General features: G+C 39.2%; 1 protein-coding gene across 1 annotated transcript; it reads right to left on the bottom strand.

Annotated features, from left to right (window-relative positions):
• Positions 1-1,852: 1,852 nt before the first annotated feature.
• Prps1 (phosphoribosyl pyrophosphate synthetase 1) lies at positions 1,853-20,572 on the bottom strand. The gene is made up of 7 exons (XM_021664342.2): positions 20,296-20,572; positions 11,945-12,128; positions 9,606-9,704; positions 8,149-8,273; positions 5,725-5,898; positions 4,268-4,427; positions 1,853-2,868 (listed from the first exon to the last, which is right to left on the bottom strand). Exons 1-7 carry the CDS (start codon positions 20,415-20,417, stop codon positions 2,776-2,778), a joined length of 957 nt encoding a protein of 318 aa, XP_021520017.1. The 5' UTR covers positions 20,418-20,572; the 3' UTR covers positions 1,853-2,775.
• Positions 20,573-21,620: the final 1,048 nt, after the last annotated feature.

Genomic DNA, 21,620 nt, shown 5'->3' with positions numbered 1-21,620 from the left:
TGGTTTAGTGGTTATAGGCACTTGCTGTAGAGCCTGATCTAAGTTCGACTCTTGAGACCCACATGGTACAAAGACAATTCCTCCATATTGTTCTCTGACCACCATAGACTAAATAAATGTATTTTTTAAAAATTTACTTAATTTGTGTTTTTTCTCCTTATATGTCTGTGAGAGGCCATCAGATCCCCTGAAACTGGAGTTGTGAGCTGCCATTTGGGTGCTGGGATTTGAACCTGGGTTCTTTGGAAGAATAGCCGCAAGTGATCTTAACCACTGAACCACCTCTCCAGCCCCAAATAAATGTAATTTTAAAATTAAAAACTTTAATCACCACATTCATGAGGTAGACTCAGGAAAATTTCTAATAGAGGCCAGCCTGGTCTACATAGTTTCAGGACAGCTCAAAACAAAAATGAAAAATACACAAGAACAAACAATGTCCAAGACATTAGGACTTTTTCCACTGTACATGCCTGCTTACAGCATTTTCCTCAACATCACAGGTAGTTGGTTGCCTTGCTGTGGGCAGAGTTCAAAGTTGAAGAGTGATGCCTTCTCTTAAATGACCTCAAAGCCTCTCCCTAGGTACTAAATTAAAGTCCCACCATAGTCTAGACCTTTTTTCCCAAGAAAGTGTTTCTCTGTGTCTCTGTGTAGCCTTGGCTGTCCTTGTAGACCAGGCTTGCCTCAACCTCAGAGATTCCCTAGGCATGCACCACCACACCCGGCCTCATCGTCTAGGTCTTATGCCAAAACCCAGAAATAAAACAATTCTTAACATTTCAAATTGTGTCACATGAGATCTAATGCTACTGTATAATCCTGCCTGGGACATAACCATCCTGTTTTCCTGGACAACCACACTATATATGCTATCAGCCTATTAGTTTTAGTTATCACATCAGCTGTCCCTTATTTCACTTAATGGCCTCAAAAGCACAAGTGATGCTGTGGAGCTATAATTGTTCTATTTTATTGCTCTCTTAGAGTGCCTACTTTATAAATGAAACTTTATCCCAGGTATGTCTGTATAGGGAAAAATCTGGTTTATATAAGGTTATATAATACCTATGGTTTTAGGTGTCCTGTATGAGTCCTGGATAGTATTTGTGGATAAGTAACTATTGTGTTCTGAAATGATGAAGCTTGACACACTGATCCAGCACTTTAGGAAATAGCATAATTATCTCCCTATGCTTCTTCCAGAAAAAAAAACAAAAACAAAACAAACAAACAAACAAAAAAGATGTCATAGCTTACTCTAGTCCCTCTTGAATCACTTTTGTCACAAATCTAACTGTAATACAGCCATTCCCATATTCAACAAAAGCAAAATGACATAAAAAGTAGATCTAGAGGCCAGGCATGGTGGTGTACTGCCTTTAATCCCAGCACTCAGGAAGCAGAGGCAGGTGGATGGATTACTATGAGTTCCAGGTCAACCTGGTCTACAAAGCCAGTCCAGGACAGCCAAGGCTACACAGAGAAACCCTGTCTTGAAAAAAAAAAGCATCAAACACTGGTGAAGGTGGGAAATCATCACATTAGGCAAAATTTGCTCAAAGGAAATAGAAATTTAGATTCCCAGGAATTAAATGGTAGAAACCCAGAAGGCATACACATCATGTAATTCCAGTATGCTACACAGAATTAAATTGCTTTTAATTTTCACTAAACCTTAGATACCCTAAAAGTCTTTCCATTGCTGCTTTGCTTTCAGGCTAAAATGGCTGTACAGAGAGAAAGAGAGAGAGAGAGAGAGAGAGAGAGAGAGAGAGAGAGAGACCAGACAGTAAAACACCTAAGACAAACGTCAGCAGAGAAATCAATAGATATGACAACAGACCCAAAATTGCATACATAACAGACACTTTATTAAGTTTCTTCTACAAGATACTATAACATCAAATTGTTTAGCAGAAATCTATTCAATTGAGGCCAAACGGATCCAAGAAAGATGAAAATTAAATACTTAAATTAATCAAAAGGCACTATGACACCACCTAAAACCTACCACGATAGTGGCAGTAGGCCAAGGAAGATTGCGCTACAGCAAGTTATCTAATGTGAATGTTAGCAGATACATAGCAAGAAGCAAGTCTGTCTGACGGAAGATAATGGTACAATGATCACTTGAGTCCAAGATATTTGGCCAGGAAAGGGTCAAGATGGCTGAAGATAGTAAAGCCAAATGGAAAAGAACAGGTGTGGAGAATCCAAGCTGTAGAGCTAAACAGATGTCAATGTATCAGGCTTCTTCCTCCCCAAAATTGGTTATTCCATTGGGCTACCTGTCCCTGCATTACAGGGTGCTCATCTGCTGGAACTATGTTTAAAGATGCTCAGGGTTCTTGCTGTAGTGTAGCATAGACCTCTGAACATGTATCACAGATGGGCTGGCTTTGTTGCTAGTTATTCTAAATGAAGAAAACCCCAAAGAACTCATATGCAATGGGGTATGAGCTTTGTCAAACATATCCTAAGGACATTGTCAAATACTCTCAACAGTTTATACATCTTTCAGCAGCTGAACTCTAGTTAAAGCTGCAAGGCTCACAAAATAAACAAGAAAGCCAGGATGAAACAATGTAAGCAGGACATCCTAGCAGTTAATAGCAATCTGTCTCTCTCCAATTTAGGATAAATTCTAATGTATCTAATTTGGGATGTAAAAAGCTACACTGGAGCAAGCTGGGTCTTCTGCTGAACTCACCAAATACCAAGAAAAACAAGGGATGGGATGTTTATTTTCAAAATGCTTTAGAAGTTATACCATTATAAAGGAACATGGCTGAACAGGTAGGAAACAGATTCTCCATTGTGTGTTCTCCTGATGGCTTCTGCAAGGATCATGGAGATGTCAATCACCTAGAAAGACAAAAAATAAAAAAAAAAAAAAATAAAAATCACTAAGTTAGCATACAGGGACAGAATCTGCTGACCCACCTGCAGCCTATATGAGCAGCCTGGCACTCGGCTCTTCCCCCCACCCCAAAATCATTTAGGAAAGAATTAAGATGCTAATGATACAGCAAACCCTGACTAAAGATCATCAAAACAGTGATGCAGTACAGGCCAAGTATAAGCCTACAGCAGCTGAAGAGATGAATCAGCAGTTAAGAGTATTCAAGGCTCTTCTAGAATTCTAGAGTTCAATTCCAAATACATGTCACATTGCTCACAACCACCTGTGACTCTAGCTCCAGAGAATCTGATGCTCTTTTTTGGCCCTCTGCAGGAACCTGCATAGGTGGCACACATGCTTGCAGAAACACATAAATAAAAATTAGCCAGGTGGTGGTAGCACATACCTTTAATCCCAGTATGAGGGGAGGCAGAGGCAGATGGATCTCTGAGTTTGAGGTCAGCCTGGTCTACAGTGAGTTCTAGGGTAGCCAGGGCTATAGAGAGAAACACTGCCTGAGGAAAAAAAAAACAAACAAAACAAACAAACAAAAAAGAACATGCCTATAATCTCAGTCCTTGGGAGGCTGGGGCAAGAGAATTGCAATGAGTCTTAGGCTACCCTTGTGAACAGTGTGCTGTTTCAAAAGACCAAAGTCAAAACAACAAATTCACAAAGAAGCTGGGGAGATGGCACAGCATGGAAGAGTGCTCAAGAGTGTTTACTGCTCTTGCAGAGCACCTGAATTGAGTTTCCAGTGCTCACATGGAAAATTTATAGCCACCTTTTAGCTCCAGGGTTGCCACCTTTTTTTCCAATGCCATCTTTAAGCCACTGAAATTCACACAAGCACACACATACAGATATTAATTAAAAAAGCTTTAAAATCTGGATGTGGTACTTAATGCTAGCACTCAGGCAGAGGTAGGTAGATTTTGAGTTCAAAGCCAGCCAGAGCTACACAATAGGACCTTATCACAAATAAACAAGGGGAAAAAAAAAGAAAGCAAAACCAACCAAACAAAAGCCACAAAGGAAGCTAGGCCTTTAGATACTTGAGAGGCTGAAACAGAATGATTTGATTTCAGGTTTGAGGCCTGCCTGGGCTAGCCTGGGTAACTTAATAAGGCTATATCTTAAACAATAAAGGCCAAAAGGGACCCCCCAAAAAAAGGATGCCTTCAGAAACACAGTGATGTAGCTTGCTTACAAAAGCCAAGACTTTGGGTTCCATTCCCAGAACAAAACAATATACAAGCAGAAAAACCAAAGAAGTTAAGCTTTAGGATACAGGTATCTGACTTAACTTGTTACCACCTGTAAAACACTTAACATTTTGTGTGGGAATTGATCTCATCTCACCTGGATTTTGGAGCAGTGCTTCATCTTGTCCTCCTGAGGTATGGTATTGGTGACTACTACTGCTTCAAAGCACGCATTATTGATGCGAGAAATGGCTGGGCCAGAAAAGATGCCATGAGTCAAGATAGCATAAACTCTGGTAGCTCCAGCTGAGAGAAGTCTAGAGGAAAAAGGACAAATTAATCTGACAGTCACACACAGAATCTGAATTAGAAAGAAATAAAAGTATTAATTGGTCACAACATTATCAGAGACAAGTTTGTTTCACAGTTCTGGGTCTGACAAGGCCAATGTCAACTGTAGAAAAACATCTTGTGTGCTCACAGGACCTTCTAGTACACAAGTAAAGAAAGTGTAAGGTGTTCTAATAAGGTCTTTATTTCTATCATGGGGATTCTGTTCTCAAGATCTCATTATTTAAGACAAAATACCCCCAAAGTAATCTGCAAAGCCACACCTGGGCCTAGAAGTCAATTCATGAACTATTGGGAGAACACAGTTATGGCCATATCAAGGAGCAAAGTCTGCATTAAAGCCTTATCATGGTAGAACCTATAAAAATTTCCAGGTGTAATCTGTGTTCTTTTTCCTTTCTGGCTAGTAAAAAGAGAAATGCCCTTCATTGTGATCGGGAAAAACTACACGATAAGATATCACAAGACTGAAAGTCTGGGACTTTGAAAATAAGCTTAATCAGGAATACTTGCATTTGGCTATGCTTGCTGCCCAGCTTGCTGACCTGAATTTGACCCCTGGGACCCATGTGGTAGAAGAAGAACCATTCTGAAAGTTGTCCTGATTTCCACATACTTGCCATGGCATGTGCACAGGTACCCACATACACATGAACACGCACGCACGCACACACTGTATACATATACGTATAGGATATCTATGGATATCCTATATCCATATAGGATATAGGATAATCCTACAATATCAGTGTATAATACTGTAAATATAACTAATGTCATTGGATTGGATGGTTAAAAGTGCCAACTTTACCATACATTGTTTTGATTATGTTTGAACTTATGATTTTTAGACTTTATAATGGCACAAGCATCCTATGCATTCAGTAGAAACCAGATATAGTATTTTGATCTTTCCTTCGTCTAACAATCTGTGATCCAAACACTGTGTCACCACAGATCCCTGTCATCCATGTAATCATGAAGGGAAACAACCCAATGTTAGATTGTGCTGTTAAGCAAGGATTTTTGGAAGGTAAAGTGTATGTGATGGATTTGACTTTTGATAGTTTCAACTTATTAAGGATATTAAAAGCAGCATTAAGAATCTGAAATTAATTCATTAATTCATACGTATAAAAAGCAAGCATGATCAAAATTATCCTAAAGCTACCGCTTCAGTTGTGTTTTAAAAAAAAAAAAAAATCAGCAAAGCACCAGTTGGCTTTTTATTTCTAACTACTAGCCAGACCAGGCTGCACTCACTTGTCAGCAGCATGACAGATAGTACCACAAGTGTCAGCCATATCATCTACTAGTATAGCCACTCGATCCTTCACATCTCCTACTAGCACCATTCGGTCCACTTCATTGGCCTTCTTCCGTTCCTTGTGAATCAAAGCAAAATCTACATTCAATCGATCTGCAATGGAGGTCACTCTGTAAAAGAGAAGAAGTTCAAGGTTAAGTTAAAGACATGTATGTGACTTCCAAGACTGGGAGTGTAGTTTAGTGATAGACAACTTGCCTAGGATGTATGAGGCCCTGGGTTCCATCTCCTGTACCCACTTATACAAAATAATGGATTGTTTTTCCTAGGGGAGAATATTCTTTGAAACTAAAATATATTCCACAGCTAGAAAAAGCAACTATCATTGACATCTCAAAAAACAAACACTACAAACTAATGGCTCTGTAATACCAATGGCAGTATAGAAATATATTACTCAAACTTATTCATTATGACGATGGTGTAGACATACCCTTCACCAGTCCTGGAAAGCAGTGTATGCAAAGGTATATTAGTTTAACCAATTAAAAGCAAAAGAAAAGAGATCTGCAGAGAGTGCATAGATTGTCCCAATTCCATCATGGAAGACTTGTGACTCTAGAAATAATGACACATGAACCAGAAGCAGGAGGAGTGGAGCAGAGCCCACCCTTTCAATGCATGTCCATACACTCATCTCTCCCATGATGGTGGTAAAACCACCACCAATGGTAAATATCAACTGTACCTGGTCACCAAGCTTTGGATCCCTTCTACAAGTGCTAGAAAGAAAATTAAGCCAATTAACCAGACAAGCAGGGCATGTCATTATATAGCCCAAAATATCATCAAATGAAAAGAGAACTTGTTTTATTTTTTCTCATTAAACATAATACAAGCCACATCAAAAGGCAGAAGACAAATCTGAATATTTAAAGTACAACATAATTCACTCAAGCAGGAAGTTATTCAGTGTAAATAACAATGGGCTCCCTGTGACACGTGTGCCCATGTACCACTGTGCAATTCGTGTCACAAAGATTTATGCCTTAGGTTTGGGTTTTAAATGTAGCGCTGATCAAACTTTAATGTTATGTTGTATCTCTCTTGTGACCAGTTTTTGTTGAACAGGTCAAGAACCTCTGACCATGTATGGTTTAAACTACAACTATAGGTAACATATCTATACCTTGTGCTCTCTATGACTACTGGTTAGGCAACTAACGTCACAGGTAACCAATTCACTTGGAATAATACATCTAAGACAAATGTACGATCAGTTACCTCAAGTGTTCCCAACTGTTGTGCTCACTGGCCAACATAGTTAGCAACAAAGTACGAAAAAGTTGGAGAAGTAACCCATATATCCTTAAGTGGAAGAGAGCTACTGTGAAGTTTACAGTTACACTGTAATCCTTACCTACTCCCCAACCCTGCCTGCCAAGACAGAAGTGAGCATCACTCACTTGGAAAATACTCCATCACTATAAAGTAATTATAACAAAAGAGAATTACAAACAACAGTAAGTCATTTGCAGAAAATAGTATTCTTATACCAAACTTTAAGAAAAAAGCAAGCCTGCTTGATTATCTCAAATTCACTTTTTTTTTTTTTTAGGCCTGAGAAAGATGTGAATATAATGCTTAAGAAGCTATATATCTGGCTGGTTAAACCAAGTTCTCAGCTTAATTAATTCCACTAAGGTTGCTGAAATTAAATACATGGTTGAAAAAAAAGATTTGAATAGTTTGAATTCTTCATGATTTATATCACTTCTGGAAAGTGCTAAATCAGTTTTTTTCTACTCATCTGAATTTTGTGGCCCTTTATTCTGTTTCCACAACAAGAGCATGGGTCATATTTTTGTATTTATGACTAATAAGCAATCCACTAAGAAAATCAAAGGATCTTAGTCTACACCATTTAAGCTATAAAATATTGTAACCGTTAATCCCTGGCAATAAGTTTGTTTAAAAAAACTTAAGGTTCTGGCTTTAAACTAAAATACCATACTTTATTTGGCTTAATATTTTAATCCAGGGATCAAATGGTCTAACCAACAGCTTTGTAAGAGGAATGTAAAGCTTACTTATCCATTAATATTGGGATTAAGAATGAATGCCATTCATTGCAAATGAAATTGCCTACCATTTCTGATAAAGTTACACACCAAGTGTTAACTCTGTAGTACCAAGTTACTAATGCGACAGTAAAGCCAATAATTCAATAGCTATTTTTCTTTTTGAGACAGGCTTTCTCTGTGTAGCCCTGGCTGTCCTGGAACTCACTCTGTAGACCAGGTTGGCCTCAAACTCGGAGAGCTGCCTGCCTCTCCCTCCCAAGTGTTGGGATTAAAGATGTACCACCATTGCCTCGTACAGTACATTATTCTTAAGAGCAACAGTAATTACAACCATACCTTTTGGCTCCACCAGCGTCGGGTGAGACAATAGTACAGTTTCTCCACTCAGATATATTCTCCTTTATCCACTTAAGGACTGCTGGCTCTGCATATAAATTGTCCACTGGGATATCAAAGAAGCCCTGAAGAAAGAAGCCGGGTCAATTTTTTGCTTCTTTTTCTTCTCTTCCATTTATGAATGGCTAACATTAAAGAGAGATGGTTCATCTGACCAAGGTATTTACTGCCAAGCCTGACCTGACAACTTAAGGAGTTTGCTCTCTGGGACTCACCTGGGAATCCTGAAAGTTGTCTCTTTAATTCCACACACATGCTTTAGCTAAAGCATGTGTGTCCAATCAACCAATCAATCAATCAATGTAATTTAAAAAAAAAAAAAAAAAAGGTCTGGTGATATGGCTCAGCAGGTAAAGGAGCCCAAGTTTGATCTTGAGGACCCACTTTGTTAGAAAATTTCTGCAAGTTATTCTCTTACCTCCACACACATCATGCATGTACCCACGTACACACACACACACACACACTATACAAATTAAAAGAAAATAGTAACTTATACTAAAAAACAACCTTACTTCAATATTCAAAAGTATTGGAAAGTTATATGCAAACGTTCAACCAAGTACTATGAACTGCCAAGCCAGTCAATGATCAGACTCAAAAATTATATGTACTGTTTATGCCACTTAGTGTTTGTGCTGCTCTAACTGGTAAAACAGCTAGAGATAATATGACATACGAATTCAGTGGCAACTATTTATAGTGAATGATTATACAGAATAACTAGAAATCAGGAGGCATGTGTTTTAATTCCAGTTCATACAGACTAGCTGTATTTTTCAATTAAGTTGTTTCTGTCCCATGCAACTCATGGCATTGCCAGAAGATCCAAATGGTAATAGCTGGAAGATTATAGTTTAAAAACAGACTTTACAGCAGGACTGGCTTGAAATGCCATCTCCCTGCCTGAGCCTTCCAGGAGCTAAGATTATAGGTGTGCACCACCATATGTAGCAGAATGCTTCTTAAGATAGTATAAAATAAATGTGGCAGTTGATTTCCCTTTCTCTGATCTTGTATGAAAAATCTTTAATGTCTGTAGCTCTAAATTTAGACTGATTATTATTCTAGGGCAATAATCTCGGTAAAAGCTACCATTGTTATCAGCTACACCAGTCATCAACCAAGTTTATCATGGACTTAATATTTTATAACCATAATAATGAACATGTAGTATACTCAGAAGAAACCTGACCATGTTATAAAGTTAACCTGCTAGTTAGTATGTTTAAGTAGAGGCATCCAGCCTAGTTCTAATTCTAAAGCCTGTGCTCTTCCCATAACTTAACCAGACTGTTGCTAACTTGCTTCAGCTTTCAGCCTCCAGGCTACAGATGTACACTACCATGCGTCTCTAACCACCTTTCAAACTATCAGTATTTAGCGTCCACTGGTACCTGAATTTGAGATGCATGTAGATCCATGGTGATAATATGATCCGCACCTGCTACAGATAGCATATTTGCAACAAGCTTAGCTGAGATTGGAGCCCGGCTCTGAATAGAAGGGAGAAAAGGAAAAAAGAAAAACCCAAGATGAACACAATTCATTTGAATGAGAAACAGTTATCAAGTACCTATATTTAAGACATTATGTCACCAAGAAATTCATGAGAAGAGATATAGCCATTGGTCTTTTGGGTAGAGTATACTACTGTTTGTATTAAACAGTAAGCAGTACACTATTCCAAATGAGGGCACAAATTTTAGTAAAGAAAACTATCTTCGTACTTCTGTTTTCTTAAATTACTTGAGGGTGCTGCTTTGTAGCCCAGACTGGCTTAGAAGTCTTGACTGCTGCCTTAGCCTTTATCTTTTCAAGACATGATCTCTCTGTGTAGCCCTGGCTGTCCTGGCACTCATGTGTACCAGCCTATCCTCAAACTCGAGGATATATACACCTGCCTCTGCCTGGCTGCTACTTCCACTTTTTTTTTTTTTTAAGATAGGTTCTCTCTATACAGCTCTGGCTACCCCAGAACTCACTGTGTAGACCAGGCTGGCCTCAGAAAAGATGTCTGTCTTTGACTCCTGGGATCAAAGGCATGCACCACCACTCTGGGCTCTGTTTCCTTGTTTCCTTCCTTGTTTCTTTCTTTCCTTCCTTCCTTCCTTCCTTCCTTCCTTCCTTCCTTCCTTCCTTCCTTCCTTCCTTCCTCTCTGTAGCTGTTTTCTTTCTTTCCTTCTTTCTCTTTTTGGTTTTCTTTTGTTTTGTTTTTGGAGACAGGGTTTGTGTATGTGTGTAGCCTTGGCTATCTTGGTACTTAGTCTGTAGATCAGGCTGGCCACAGAGATCCACTTGCCTCTACCTCCCAGCACCGCCCAGCTCTGGCTGTGTTTTCTTATACACACATTTTCAGTCTATTCAAGTGTTTACTATGGTCAAACTCAGTGTTCACACTATTTTTAAAAATATTTAACTTAAATATTTTAATGCATAAACACTCATAATCTATATACCACTAATATGTCAAAGTTTAAAGACCTGTATCAATGAAAATTGTTTAATCTGACTCATCTGGGGGTCAACTTTATAGCAATTTCAACATACTTATGGCATTATACTCAGTACTTGGTCTTTTACTCTATACTTGGTCATAATTAAAATATCTAGCATTCCTCCTAGGTACCATTTGTCAAAACTGGGGACTAAAAGACTTGCAAAGCTTTATATATTATATATACATATATCTAATTAAATCAGATGCACAAAATATAGGAGAGCAAGTATTCATGTAATCAACTTCATGTTTTACAATAGGGTCACAACTGGCACCAGGATCTTGTGATTTCTGAAAGACTCTACTATACTTTGTTAATGTTTCTGAGATGAGGGTTAGGGCCATGTTCTTGCTATGTTGCTTAGGCCGGCCTCAAAATCCTGAGCTCAAATGATTTCTAGCTTTAGTCTCCTAAAGATCTATGACCAACTACAGTGAGGTACCACATGACCTGGGTAGATAAAAGATCTACAGTTTAAGAAGAATCCTTTTAGGCACAGGCTGAGATTCCCAATTACACTGGAAAATAAAGTAGAAAGATTTTAAGAGTTGCCTGGTCTAGCAAGTAAGTTCAAGGCCAGTCTAGGAAAATTAGTGTGACCCTGCCAAAAGTAAAAGGCAAAAAATGGGCTGGTACATAGTTTAGTAACAAAGCACACATGTGCATGCACATGTTCTGCTACAAATATTTGACTTCGGTTAGTCTTTTTGTTTTGAGACAGGGCTTCGTCTGTAGCCCTGGCTGTCCTGGAATTCATTGTGTAGACCATGCTGGCTTTGAACTCAAGAGACCTGCCTGGACCTGCCTCCTCCTCCAGACTGATAGCATTAAAGTTATGTGCCACAACCACCCAGCTGGTAATTATTAACACAATTAAAAATATTTGTCAGCTAAATGAAATTAAAACTTAAATAAAATATACAATATAAATGCATTGCTTTTAAAAACAATTACATGCCTATTATTTTAAAGACAGGGCAATACTTAAGGAAATAACATTTTGGAAGGCAGCTATGCTCACCACTATACGATCAACATCACACATCAGAAATACCATTTTTTAAAATGCTCTGTATATAGTAACTGTTAGTTAAGGGCTTTGTGACTTCAGAGAATGTTCCTCTTTCCCCTGCATTAAAGATTCTGAGCTAAAGGTATATCTCAATGGTAGAGTACTAGCCTAGAATTAAGCTCTAGGTCTGATCATTAACACCATTAAAAAAATCCATTCCTACCTTATCCTTCTTATCCTGGCGGGCATAAGGGAAACAAGGGATGACCGCAGTAACCCGGCTGGCTGAAGCAATCTTGCAAGCATTAATCATGATCAAAAGCTCCATTAGATTGTCATTTATCTCACCACAGCCACTCTGAACAATGTAGACATCCTCTCCTCGTACACTTTCTCCAATTTCCACACTAAAAAAAAAAGAACATAAACAATAGATATTTTTCTAAGCACCACAGTGACAGCATCAGCATTAACATATACTATGGATGGGTTAGAGCTCCATGTGGACATTGACCATTTCAGACTCTGAGAGAACACCTAAAGGAACCTGAATACCAGAAGCAGCTTATTGCTCAGTCCATTCTAGTTCACTATACAAATATTTTGAGTTTATAAATATGACAGCATGACAGAACTCTATGCGTTCCAGGCTAGTCTGGTCCAGAGTGAGCTCCAGGACAGCCAGGGCTATACAGATAAATCCTGTCGCAAAAAAAAAAAAAAACAAACCAAATCTACAAAATTGGGTGAGTGTTGATGTAAACTGAGGGAGGATGATGGTGATTTTAAAGACAGGGTAGATATACAAAGAGACCCTGGGGCTGGAGAGATGGGTCAGTAGGTCAGTAGTTAAGAATACTGGCTTACAGAGGACCTGGGTTCAATTCCCAGCACTGACATGGCAGCTCAAAACTCTCTATAACTCCAGTTCCTGAGGATATATTGCACCAAGCATGCACAAGTGATGCACATGGGTGCACGCAAGCAAAATACCCATATGTATAAAACAAATTTTAAAGAGGGACCCTGTCTGAAAATAAAACTTTTAAAGACTTAAGAACAAAATGAAGAAAAACCTAAAAATAAAAAAAAAGCTAGTTTATATGAGAGAAAAACCAATACCACTGATAATCCTCTAAACAATCAAAAACAGCTTTGTTGGTAGGGAGGTGGGGAGGATCTGGGAAGTGTTGGGGAAATGTGATCAAAGTATATTGTATAAAACAATTTTTTTAGCCAGGCGTGGTAGCACACACCTATAATCCTGGCACTCTGGGAGGCAGAGGTTGGTAGATCTCTATTGAGTTCAAGGCCAGCCTGGTCTACAAAGAGTCCAGGACAGCCAAGGATACACAAAGAAACCCTATCCTGAAAAAAAGAAAACGAAAAATGTTAAATAAAAAAAATAGACAATGAAACTAATACCCAGCTTAATATGAGAATTCTACCAACATTTAAACAGAATTAATGCTAGTTTTAGTCTTTTCCAAAAATTGATGGGAAGGAAACAGGTTCCAACACAATTTTATTGAAACCAATATTACTCAGAAACTAAAACCAGATGACAGCAATACTAAATGAAAACCATTGGAAGAGAGGTGGAGGAATCACATCAGATAAAGCAAAGACAAAAGACCCTTTTGTTAATAGGAGTGTTATATTTATTGTGAATATACTGACTTATATTATACCATAGCTTTATAAGAAAGCTATAGATTACAGAAAAAGAAAATAAACTATAGTCAGAAAGTTATAAAACACTGAGTAAGAGGTATACTGCATATTTTTCTCATTTTTTACAAGTACCCATAAACCTACAATTAACTCGAAATTCATTTTCTTGACATTGGGAATAAAACTCATTATTTGTACATGCTAGGCAAGTGATCTACCACTGAGCGATACTCTGCTCTCAAAATTTATTTTTTCTTTTTTAGACAAGGACTCATGTAATTCAGGATGACCTGAAATTTACTACCCAGCTGAGGATGAACTTAAACTTCGGATTCTCCTGCTGCCACCTCCAAACACGTACCACCATGCCTAGTGCAAAATTCAATTTTGATGACATACACTTAGGCAGCTTGAATAGACAGTGAGCTCTAGGCCAGCCTGGGCCAAAGTTTGTGACCCTGTCTCAAAACAACTAAACAAATAAATGGAAAAGAAAAGACAACTGTGCATCATTATACCTGTGTCTACTCAAGTAAATCATTACTGCATCTTTCAATTAAAGCTGAGATTACAAGAATATTAAAAAAAAAAAAAGACACTCCTGGTCAAAAGAACCTACTTTAATTGCATTTTCTGAGAAGCTACACAATGTTATGAGGGAACCTGGGAGAGTTCCAATTTCTGTTGTTATCCTGAGAAATTGCTCACCTCTGAGTCAGGTTTGGTGCTATATCCTTATTCTTCTACCCCTTAGGAAGTTAAGGAACAGTAATGAAAGCCAAGGCTACATACATTGTCTCAAAAAAGGGAAAACAGTTTATCTCAAAATATCTCCCCAGCTTGTCACGGACAAGTCACATTCTCTTTCTTCATACTTACTAGCCTCTATACTTCTTCCCAATATCTTGAATACTTTTCCTATAAATACCTTACCCATTTTTAGGTCTCCAATTATAATATCTTCTCTGATAGTTTTATTAAATTGTGTTTAGAGACAGTAAGAATAAAAGAACAGAGCAAAGGCTATAGCTCAATTGGTATTCCCAGTATTCAGGAAGTCTTGGGTTAGATCCTATCTAGGTATGGGTGCGGCCTTGAATTCCAGGTTGAGACAGCAACATCAGGTTATATAGAAAATTTGAGGACAGCTTGAATTCTGTCTCAAAACAAAACAAAAAGTGTGCCTGTGCATGAGTGTGTGTGTGTGTGTGTGTGTGTGTGTGTGTGTGTGCGCGTGCGCGTGGTTAAGAGCATTTGTTGCTCTTTCAGAGGACCCAGGTTCTTTTCCCAACTCCCACATGGTGGCTCACAACCACTGCTAATACCAGTTAGAGATTCAGCGTCCTGTTCTGGCCCCTATAGGCACTGATGGGCATAGGATGTGATAGGATGTATAGGCAGCAGACAAGCAGGCAAAACACTCAGTGGAAAATAAAACTGAAGAAAAAAAAGAACAAAAACACAAAACTATTAACTAATTATACTCAATCGATCTTATTTACATTGTAGTTCAAACATACTTAAAAATATACATATTTAGCTGGGTAGGACAATACATACCAGTAAACTAAAAACTTATGAAGCTGAAGCAGGAGTATTGAGGCCAATCTAGCTTACAAATTAAAGACCCTAACTCAAATGGAAAGCAACAGTAAAAAAGCCCAACAAAACTGTGATCCAGTAACATGGTTCAGCAGGTAAAGAAATCTGCTACAATTAAAAACAAGGAAATCATGAAATTTTCGGGCAATGGTAGTATCTAGAAAAGATCATCCTGAGTGAGGTATCCCAGAAACAGAAAGACACACACGATATATACTCACTTGTAAGTGTATATTCAACATATAATATAGGATAAATTTGCTAAACTCTATACATCTAAAGAAACTAATCAAGAAGGAAGACCTGGGTAAAATGCTCAGTCTTCATTCAGAAAGGCAAACAGGACAGACATTGGTGAAAATAAGGAACAAGACCAAAGTCTATCACAGAGGGCCTCTGAAAGACTCTACCCAGCAGGGTATTAAAGCAGATGCTGAAACTCATAGCCAAACTTTGGGCAAAGTGCAAAGGGTCTTATGAAAGAAGCGGGAGACAGAAAGACCTGGAAGGGTCTGGAGCTCCACAATGAGAACAACAGAATAAAATAAAAAATCTGGGCATAGGGGTCTTTTCTGAGACTGATACTCCAACCAAGGAACATTCATGGAGATAACCTAGACCCCCTGCACAGAGGTAGCCCATGGCAGCTCAGTTTCCAAATGGGCTCCCTATAAAGGGGAGCAGGGACTGTCTGAAACGAACTGATTGGCCTGCTCTTTGATCACCTCCACCTGAGGTGGGAGCAGCCTTACAAGGTCACAGAGGAAGAAAATGCAGCCAGTTCTGATGAGACCTGATAGGCTAGGGTCAGATGGAAGGAAGAGGACCTCCCCTATCAGTGGACTGGGGAAGGAGAATAGGAGGAGATGAGGGAGGAAGGGAAGGAGGGTTTGGGAAGGGAAAAGGATGGGACTACAGCTAGGATACAAAGTGAATAATTGTAACAAATAAAGTTATATTAAAGAAAACATCTGTTACAAAGTCTGGCAACCTGAGTACAAGAAAACAATCAAATCCTTTTTGTCCCCTCTTTATATACAAAAAAATTGTAATAAAGAATTATTTGCAGCCCAGCTGATAAAGGTGCTTGTCACAAGCCTGACCACTTAAATTCCATTCCTGGAATCCACATGATAAAGGGGAGAGAATCAACTTCCAAAAGTTATCTTCTGACCTCCACACTTGGACTGCAAGTATGACATTCGTATTTACAAACAATATGTAAACATTTAATTTTTAATGTTTTAATTTTGAAAACACATATATGACAGAACTGAACACTAACTAGTTCTTCAATATTAATAAATTAATGTTAATTTTTATGTGTTATATAGGATGTGTTTGTAGGTGTGAGTGCATGCCTTCAGATAAGAGGACAATCTTTTTGTTGTTCAACTGCTTTGTACACGAGGCTAGTATATTTGGAGGGGTCTACTACAAAGTTAAATAGGGACAGGAGATATGGCTCAGTGGTTCTTTTTTTTTTCCAGGGAGGGTTTCTGTGTAGCCTTGGCTACACAGATCCACCTGCCTCTGCTTCCCAAAGAGCCCTGGGATTACAGGCGTGGGCCACCACACCCAGCCTAGTTCAGTGGTTCTTAACAAGGACCTGAATCAATCATCTATAACTCCAGCTCCAGGAAATCAAACACCATATACAGAAGTAACATGCATTCTCACACACACATTAAAGTTAAAAGTTAAAGTTACTCTCACCACTCTCCAAAACACATGGTCATGTCACAACTATTATCTTATCAATAACCTCATTCTGAAAACATAGGTCAGAGAGGTATAAGGAAGACTTTCCGTAAGAACTACTTATACCACAATAAGGCTTAGAAAGGCATTGTACAATACTGGAATCACTTACCTCTTATTTATACTTATTGAGCATTTGAAATCTGGCTAACATAGCATTTAAGGGGCTGAGGCACAAGGATTAATTCATGACCAACCTGGGCTACACAGCATGTATGGAGGCCAGTTTAGACCACATGAGACCTTGCCTGACCAAAAAAAAAAAAAGCAACTCTAACAAAACATTGATGAAGAATTGAATTGATATTTGTTTTACATGGAAAATACATACCATATCTTAAAGAGAATATAAATAAAAAGAAGAGCAGATCTATAATTTTTTATAACATCCTGAAAGTTACAGTAAAGGACCAATGAGGGTAAAAAATGTATTAAGATTAAAAGAGCTTGGTGTGGTAGTTGATCATACCTATAATGACAGAACTCAAGGGTCTTCGGCAAGAGGATCATGAATCTGGGGTCAACTTGTTCTAAGCAGGCAAATTTGTCTCAAAAATAAAAAGTATTAGCTAGGCATGGTGACACATTATACTCTAAGATATGATGGCCAGAGTCTGAGACCAGACTCAGTTACACAGTGAGACCCCATTTCAATAATAATAATAATAAAAATTCCTTGAATGGCCACAGGACAGGTTTAAAGGATATTTCAAGGAATTATGTTCTAAAAGTTTCTCAGTGTGGTATGCCTCAAAGAAGCAGTGACTTTTTAAAAGGAATTCCTCATTTTTTTTCTTTTACAGCGTCTCACTAATTATTCCTAGCTGGCCTGGAACTCCCTATAAAACCACTTGACCTTGAACCCTGAGATCAGCCTGCTTTATCTGGCTGGGATTAAAGGTGTGGTATTTACTCAAAAGTGCATGCTTTGTGGCTCACGCAGTCTAGATCAAGTATTTCCAACTGAGCAACTTCAAAAATGGCTAACCCTGTCTATACTCCTCTTGCACATATTACTTCTTTGACCCAGATCTTCATTCTTCTGGGGCAGAGTAGAAGTTGGGTATGCTGATTTCCAGTAAGGTCAGCTTACTCTTTACACATATCAGAGGTCCATCTACAGTTATAGTTTCAGTAAAGGACAAAATATCCTGTGCTCCACAGATTCACTTACTAGGGCCAGGCTGTTTGATTAGGACTTGGATAACAAGCTGGGTGTGGTGGCACACACCTGTGATCCTAGTGCTCTGGGAGACAGAGGCAGGAGGATCTTTGGTGATTCCTAGGCCTACCTGGTCTACAAAGTGAGTCTAGAACAGCCAAGGCTACATAGAGAAACCCTGTCTTGAAAAACCAAAAAGAGAGAGTTAGAGAACAAATAGTTTCACAACTGACCCTACACAGTCTGACAGGCTTAAACTATTCCTCAGAACACTTAGACCATGGTGGCTTTTCACCTTATACAAAGCTTCAAATATGAATCAATGCAAAAAAAAAAACATCACAAATTATATTCTCTCCGCTATTCTTTATCACTGTGTAAAGGACACAGCCATAAAACTGTTAGGAGTTTGTATATGGAAGTCTCTAAAGAGCTGTATAAAAATAAAGCCATATTATCCATCACTTATGCCTCTATCCCTTAAGCTGCCAGAAGCCAACGGATACAGATAACATAACTAAACTCTTTAAATTTTTAGCCATTATTTTTTGCAAAGTTCTTGGCAAATTACTATAGTCCCTTATTCTATAAAACTTCTAATATCTATTTAAACAAGCCCCTTGCTTTTGTAACTACTGAATGTACTTCAAATCCTTTATTGAGGTGGGGGTAGAGTTGAGGAGAAATGGGGTCTTACAACGTAGCCCTTAGCCTGGGGCTGGCCTGGAACTACCTCTGTAGATTAAGCTGGTTTCTGACTCAGTGATCCTGTCTGTCTCTGCTGGGATTAAAGGTGTATGCGGCCTATTAAATATGAAACCTCATTATCTAGATTTTCCACAGAAAGAAAACATTTTGTCAAAACAAAATGTCATTTCGTACAATACATGCCAACCAAAAGAAAAAGGGCAAAAATTTCTAAACAAGAATAATTATCATTGCCAGCTTAAACATCTAAATAAGGGCATATGATAAATTTAATAGCTTAGACATCATTCCTTAAAATGTATGTGTTCTAGGGCTAGAAATGGTTCAAAGAGTCCTTAACTGGGCATAGTAGTGCAAACTTTTAATCCCAGCACAGGTAGATGCAGGGGCTTCTGTGAATTGGGAGGCCAGCCTGGTCTACAGAGTAAATTCCCCCTAAAAAAAAAAAATCCCTAAAAAACAAAATCAAATAAGCTAATGAAAAAGGATTCTGGCCTGTGCTCTCATTTTGATCTACCATGGGATCCAGAAGTTTTATACATAACTGGAAGGGGCACTGAAAGAAGCAATTTAGTTATCTCTTACATGGTCCAATAGTGCCTGTGGATGATGAAATTGGGGCTAGGTAGAGTTATGTTAGTAATTAAATATTCACAGAGGGTCTCACTATGTGGTTCTGGTAATTTAGGATTCGTTATGTAGACCAGGATTGTCTCAAACTTGTAGCTTGCTATCCTCCTGCTTCTGCCTAGTAGTGTGATTACAGGTGTGTGACATCACAGCAGTACTGGAAGAGGAGTTTTAAGGTAAAGCATCAAAAAGAGAAAAAACTCAAATTTTAATTCGCTGTTTGAGATAGTTCTTCCCTTGTACTGTTATTTTGTTGCCAGTTATTAACATTCACGTGTAAATCGTTCCCTAAATCTCCACGTGACTCCAATGGGGGAAAAAAAGAGCCGGTGTATTATCTGTGGCTGTAGCAGCATTGGGAAAGGTCAAAAATTCCAATTCCCAAACTAGGGTTTCCCCTAAGACTTTCCGGATGACTTGTGCTGAGATGCTGATGATCAGGGATGCTGAGCTTATCCAATCAACTTGATTTATCTTAAGGGTGGTTCAATTCCTCAACAGACAGGATAGGAATGCCAATCTAAGGGAAGTGGTAAGATTTTCGCGCCCTCTCAGAACATGTTTCCCTTAAAACCTAATCAGAACGTTACCATTTCAAATCAAAAAGCTTTTTGAGTCCAGAAGAGAGACTACGAGGAGGTTCAACGCATTAGGCTCTCTGATATACACCAGCCAACGCACTGAAAGGGAACCGAATCCAGCTTAGTGGCTCTAAATTGAAGCGACGAGCCACGTGTCCCCATGACTGAAGCTAAGCGTCGGTACCCCTCCAGACGCTCCGGGAGGCCATTACAGCTTTACATTAGGTTCTCCATCTCTCAAACGTAACCGCTACACCTCTCCCCCTCCATCTTGGCTCCATCTAAAAGCGGATGAACGCGACCCTCCCTCGAGGTAAAATAACGGAACAGCCCTCCGGGCAAGCTAACCTCAGCTGCCCCTTTCTGCCCTCCCTCACTCCGGCGACCGCTCCATCCCCCCATGGTGCCATCGCCTGGGCAGATGAAGTGCACTCGCGATGTCAATTTCATCCTTACCAGGTCTCCTGGTTGCTGAATTTCTTAGTCACCACCTTGCCTAGTTCCAGGCCCAGGCGGTCAGCAATTTTCTGGGATAAGTCCTGGTGGGAGCTCCCACTGAAGATTTTGATATTCGGCATCTTTGGCAACTACTCAAACGCGCTCTTCGCTCAGTGATCACCGATGCTGCAGAGACTGGAAACGAAGTCAACCCGGAGCCTGCACACCTACAACACCGCGTTGCTACTCCGCCATCTTACATTCCCGCCCAGCGCGGGACTCTAAATTACCCAGCGCTGAGGGGGAGGGATCAAGAAGGAAGTTCTCCACCCATCCTTTCCAGATTGGCTAAACCGGAGAGATGGGCGGAGTGTTCCGGTAACATTGCCGCCTAACCACTCTCTAGTAAATGGCTGAAAGGCAAGAAAGGAGCTAGGCTCAGAAGTAGCCCCGCCTTCTGGTAGCACCGGTTTAGTGGATCACTGGAAAGAGGGGAGATTATCTGGGTGTGAAAAGATGTGAGTGGAGAGATTCTAAAACTCATTGTGCTAGATCGGCTCCCTAAATGGGAACTCGTCAGTATTTTCCTTTTGTTTCAGGTAAAAAACAAAACAAAAGAAACAAAAAACAAAAACAAAACAAAACAAAACAAAAAAACAAAACAAAACGCAAGTTTATCCCCGGTGTGCATTTTTTCTTTAAGTATATGTTTTAGCAGGATGGTAGTCACAAGAGTGTACAGGTTTCTGATCCGGATTTTTATCTTGTTGTTAAATACGGGATTATTAAATTGAAGGATTTTTTTACATCACAGAGACAGCCAGAACTCAGGCGCATTCCTATCCAAAGGGCTTGTATATGGACTGTAATTACCAAGAGTAGTTTTTACCTGAAAGGCAAGTCCCAGGGGAAAGTGACTGAAGGCAAGTCATCCTGAGACAAGGATAGAAAAAGTATCATTTTGTTTCTAACACTAGAATCTAGTATGTTCATTCAGGGAAGGAATGTGGCTTTCCCCAAATATCCGGGTGGTAAAAATCGGATTACCTAATGCTTGTAAAAAGAAAAATTATTATCCATGAAGAACCCTAAAGTAAGCCGGGCGTGGAGGTGCCTGCCTTTAATCCCAGCACAGGAGGCAGAGGCAGGCTTATTCCTGTGTATCCCTGTGAGTTCAAGGCCAGCCTGGTCTACAAAGAGAGTCCAGGACAGCCAATCCTACACAAAGAAACCCTATCTCAAAACAAAACAAACCCTGAATGAATCAGCATAGTGTTTAGGTCTGTTTGCCACAATGACAAGGTAATGTTGCTAATGTAGCCTTTTAGATTTATTTTATTACT

Source organism: Meriones unguiculatus, chromosome X, assembly GCF_030254825.1.
Source record: "Meriones unguiculatus strain TT.TT164.6M chromosome X, Bangor_MerUng_6.1, whole genome shotgun sequence".
Taxonomy (NCBI): Eukaryota; Metazoa; Chordata; class Mammalia; order Rodentia; family Muridae; genus Meriones; species Meriones unguiculatus.
This window is presented reverse-complemented; position numbering and strand designations above follow the sequence as displayed.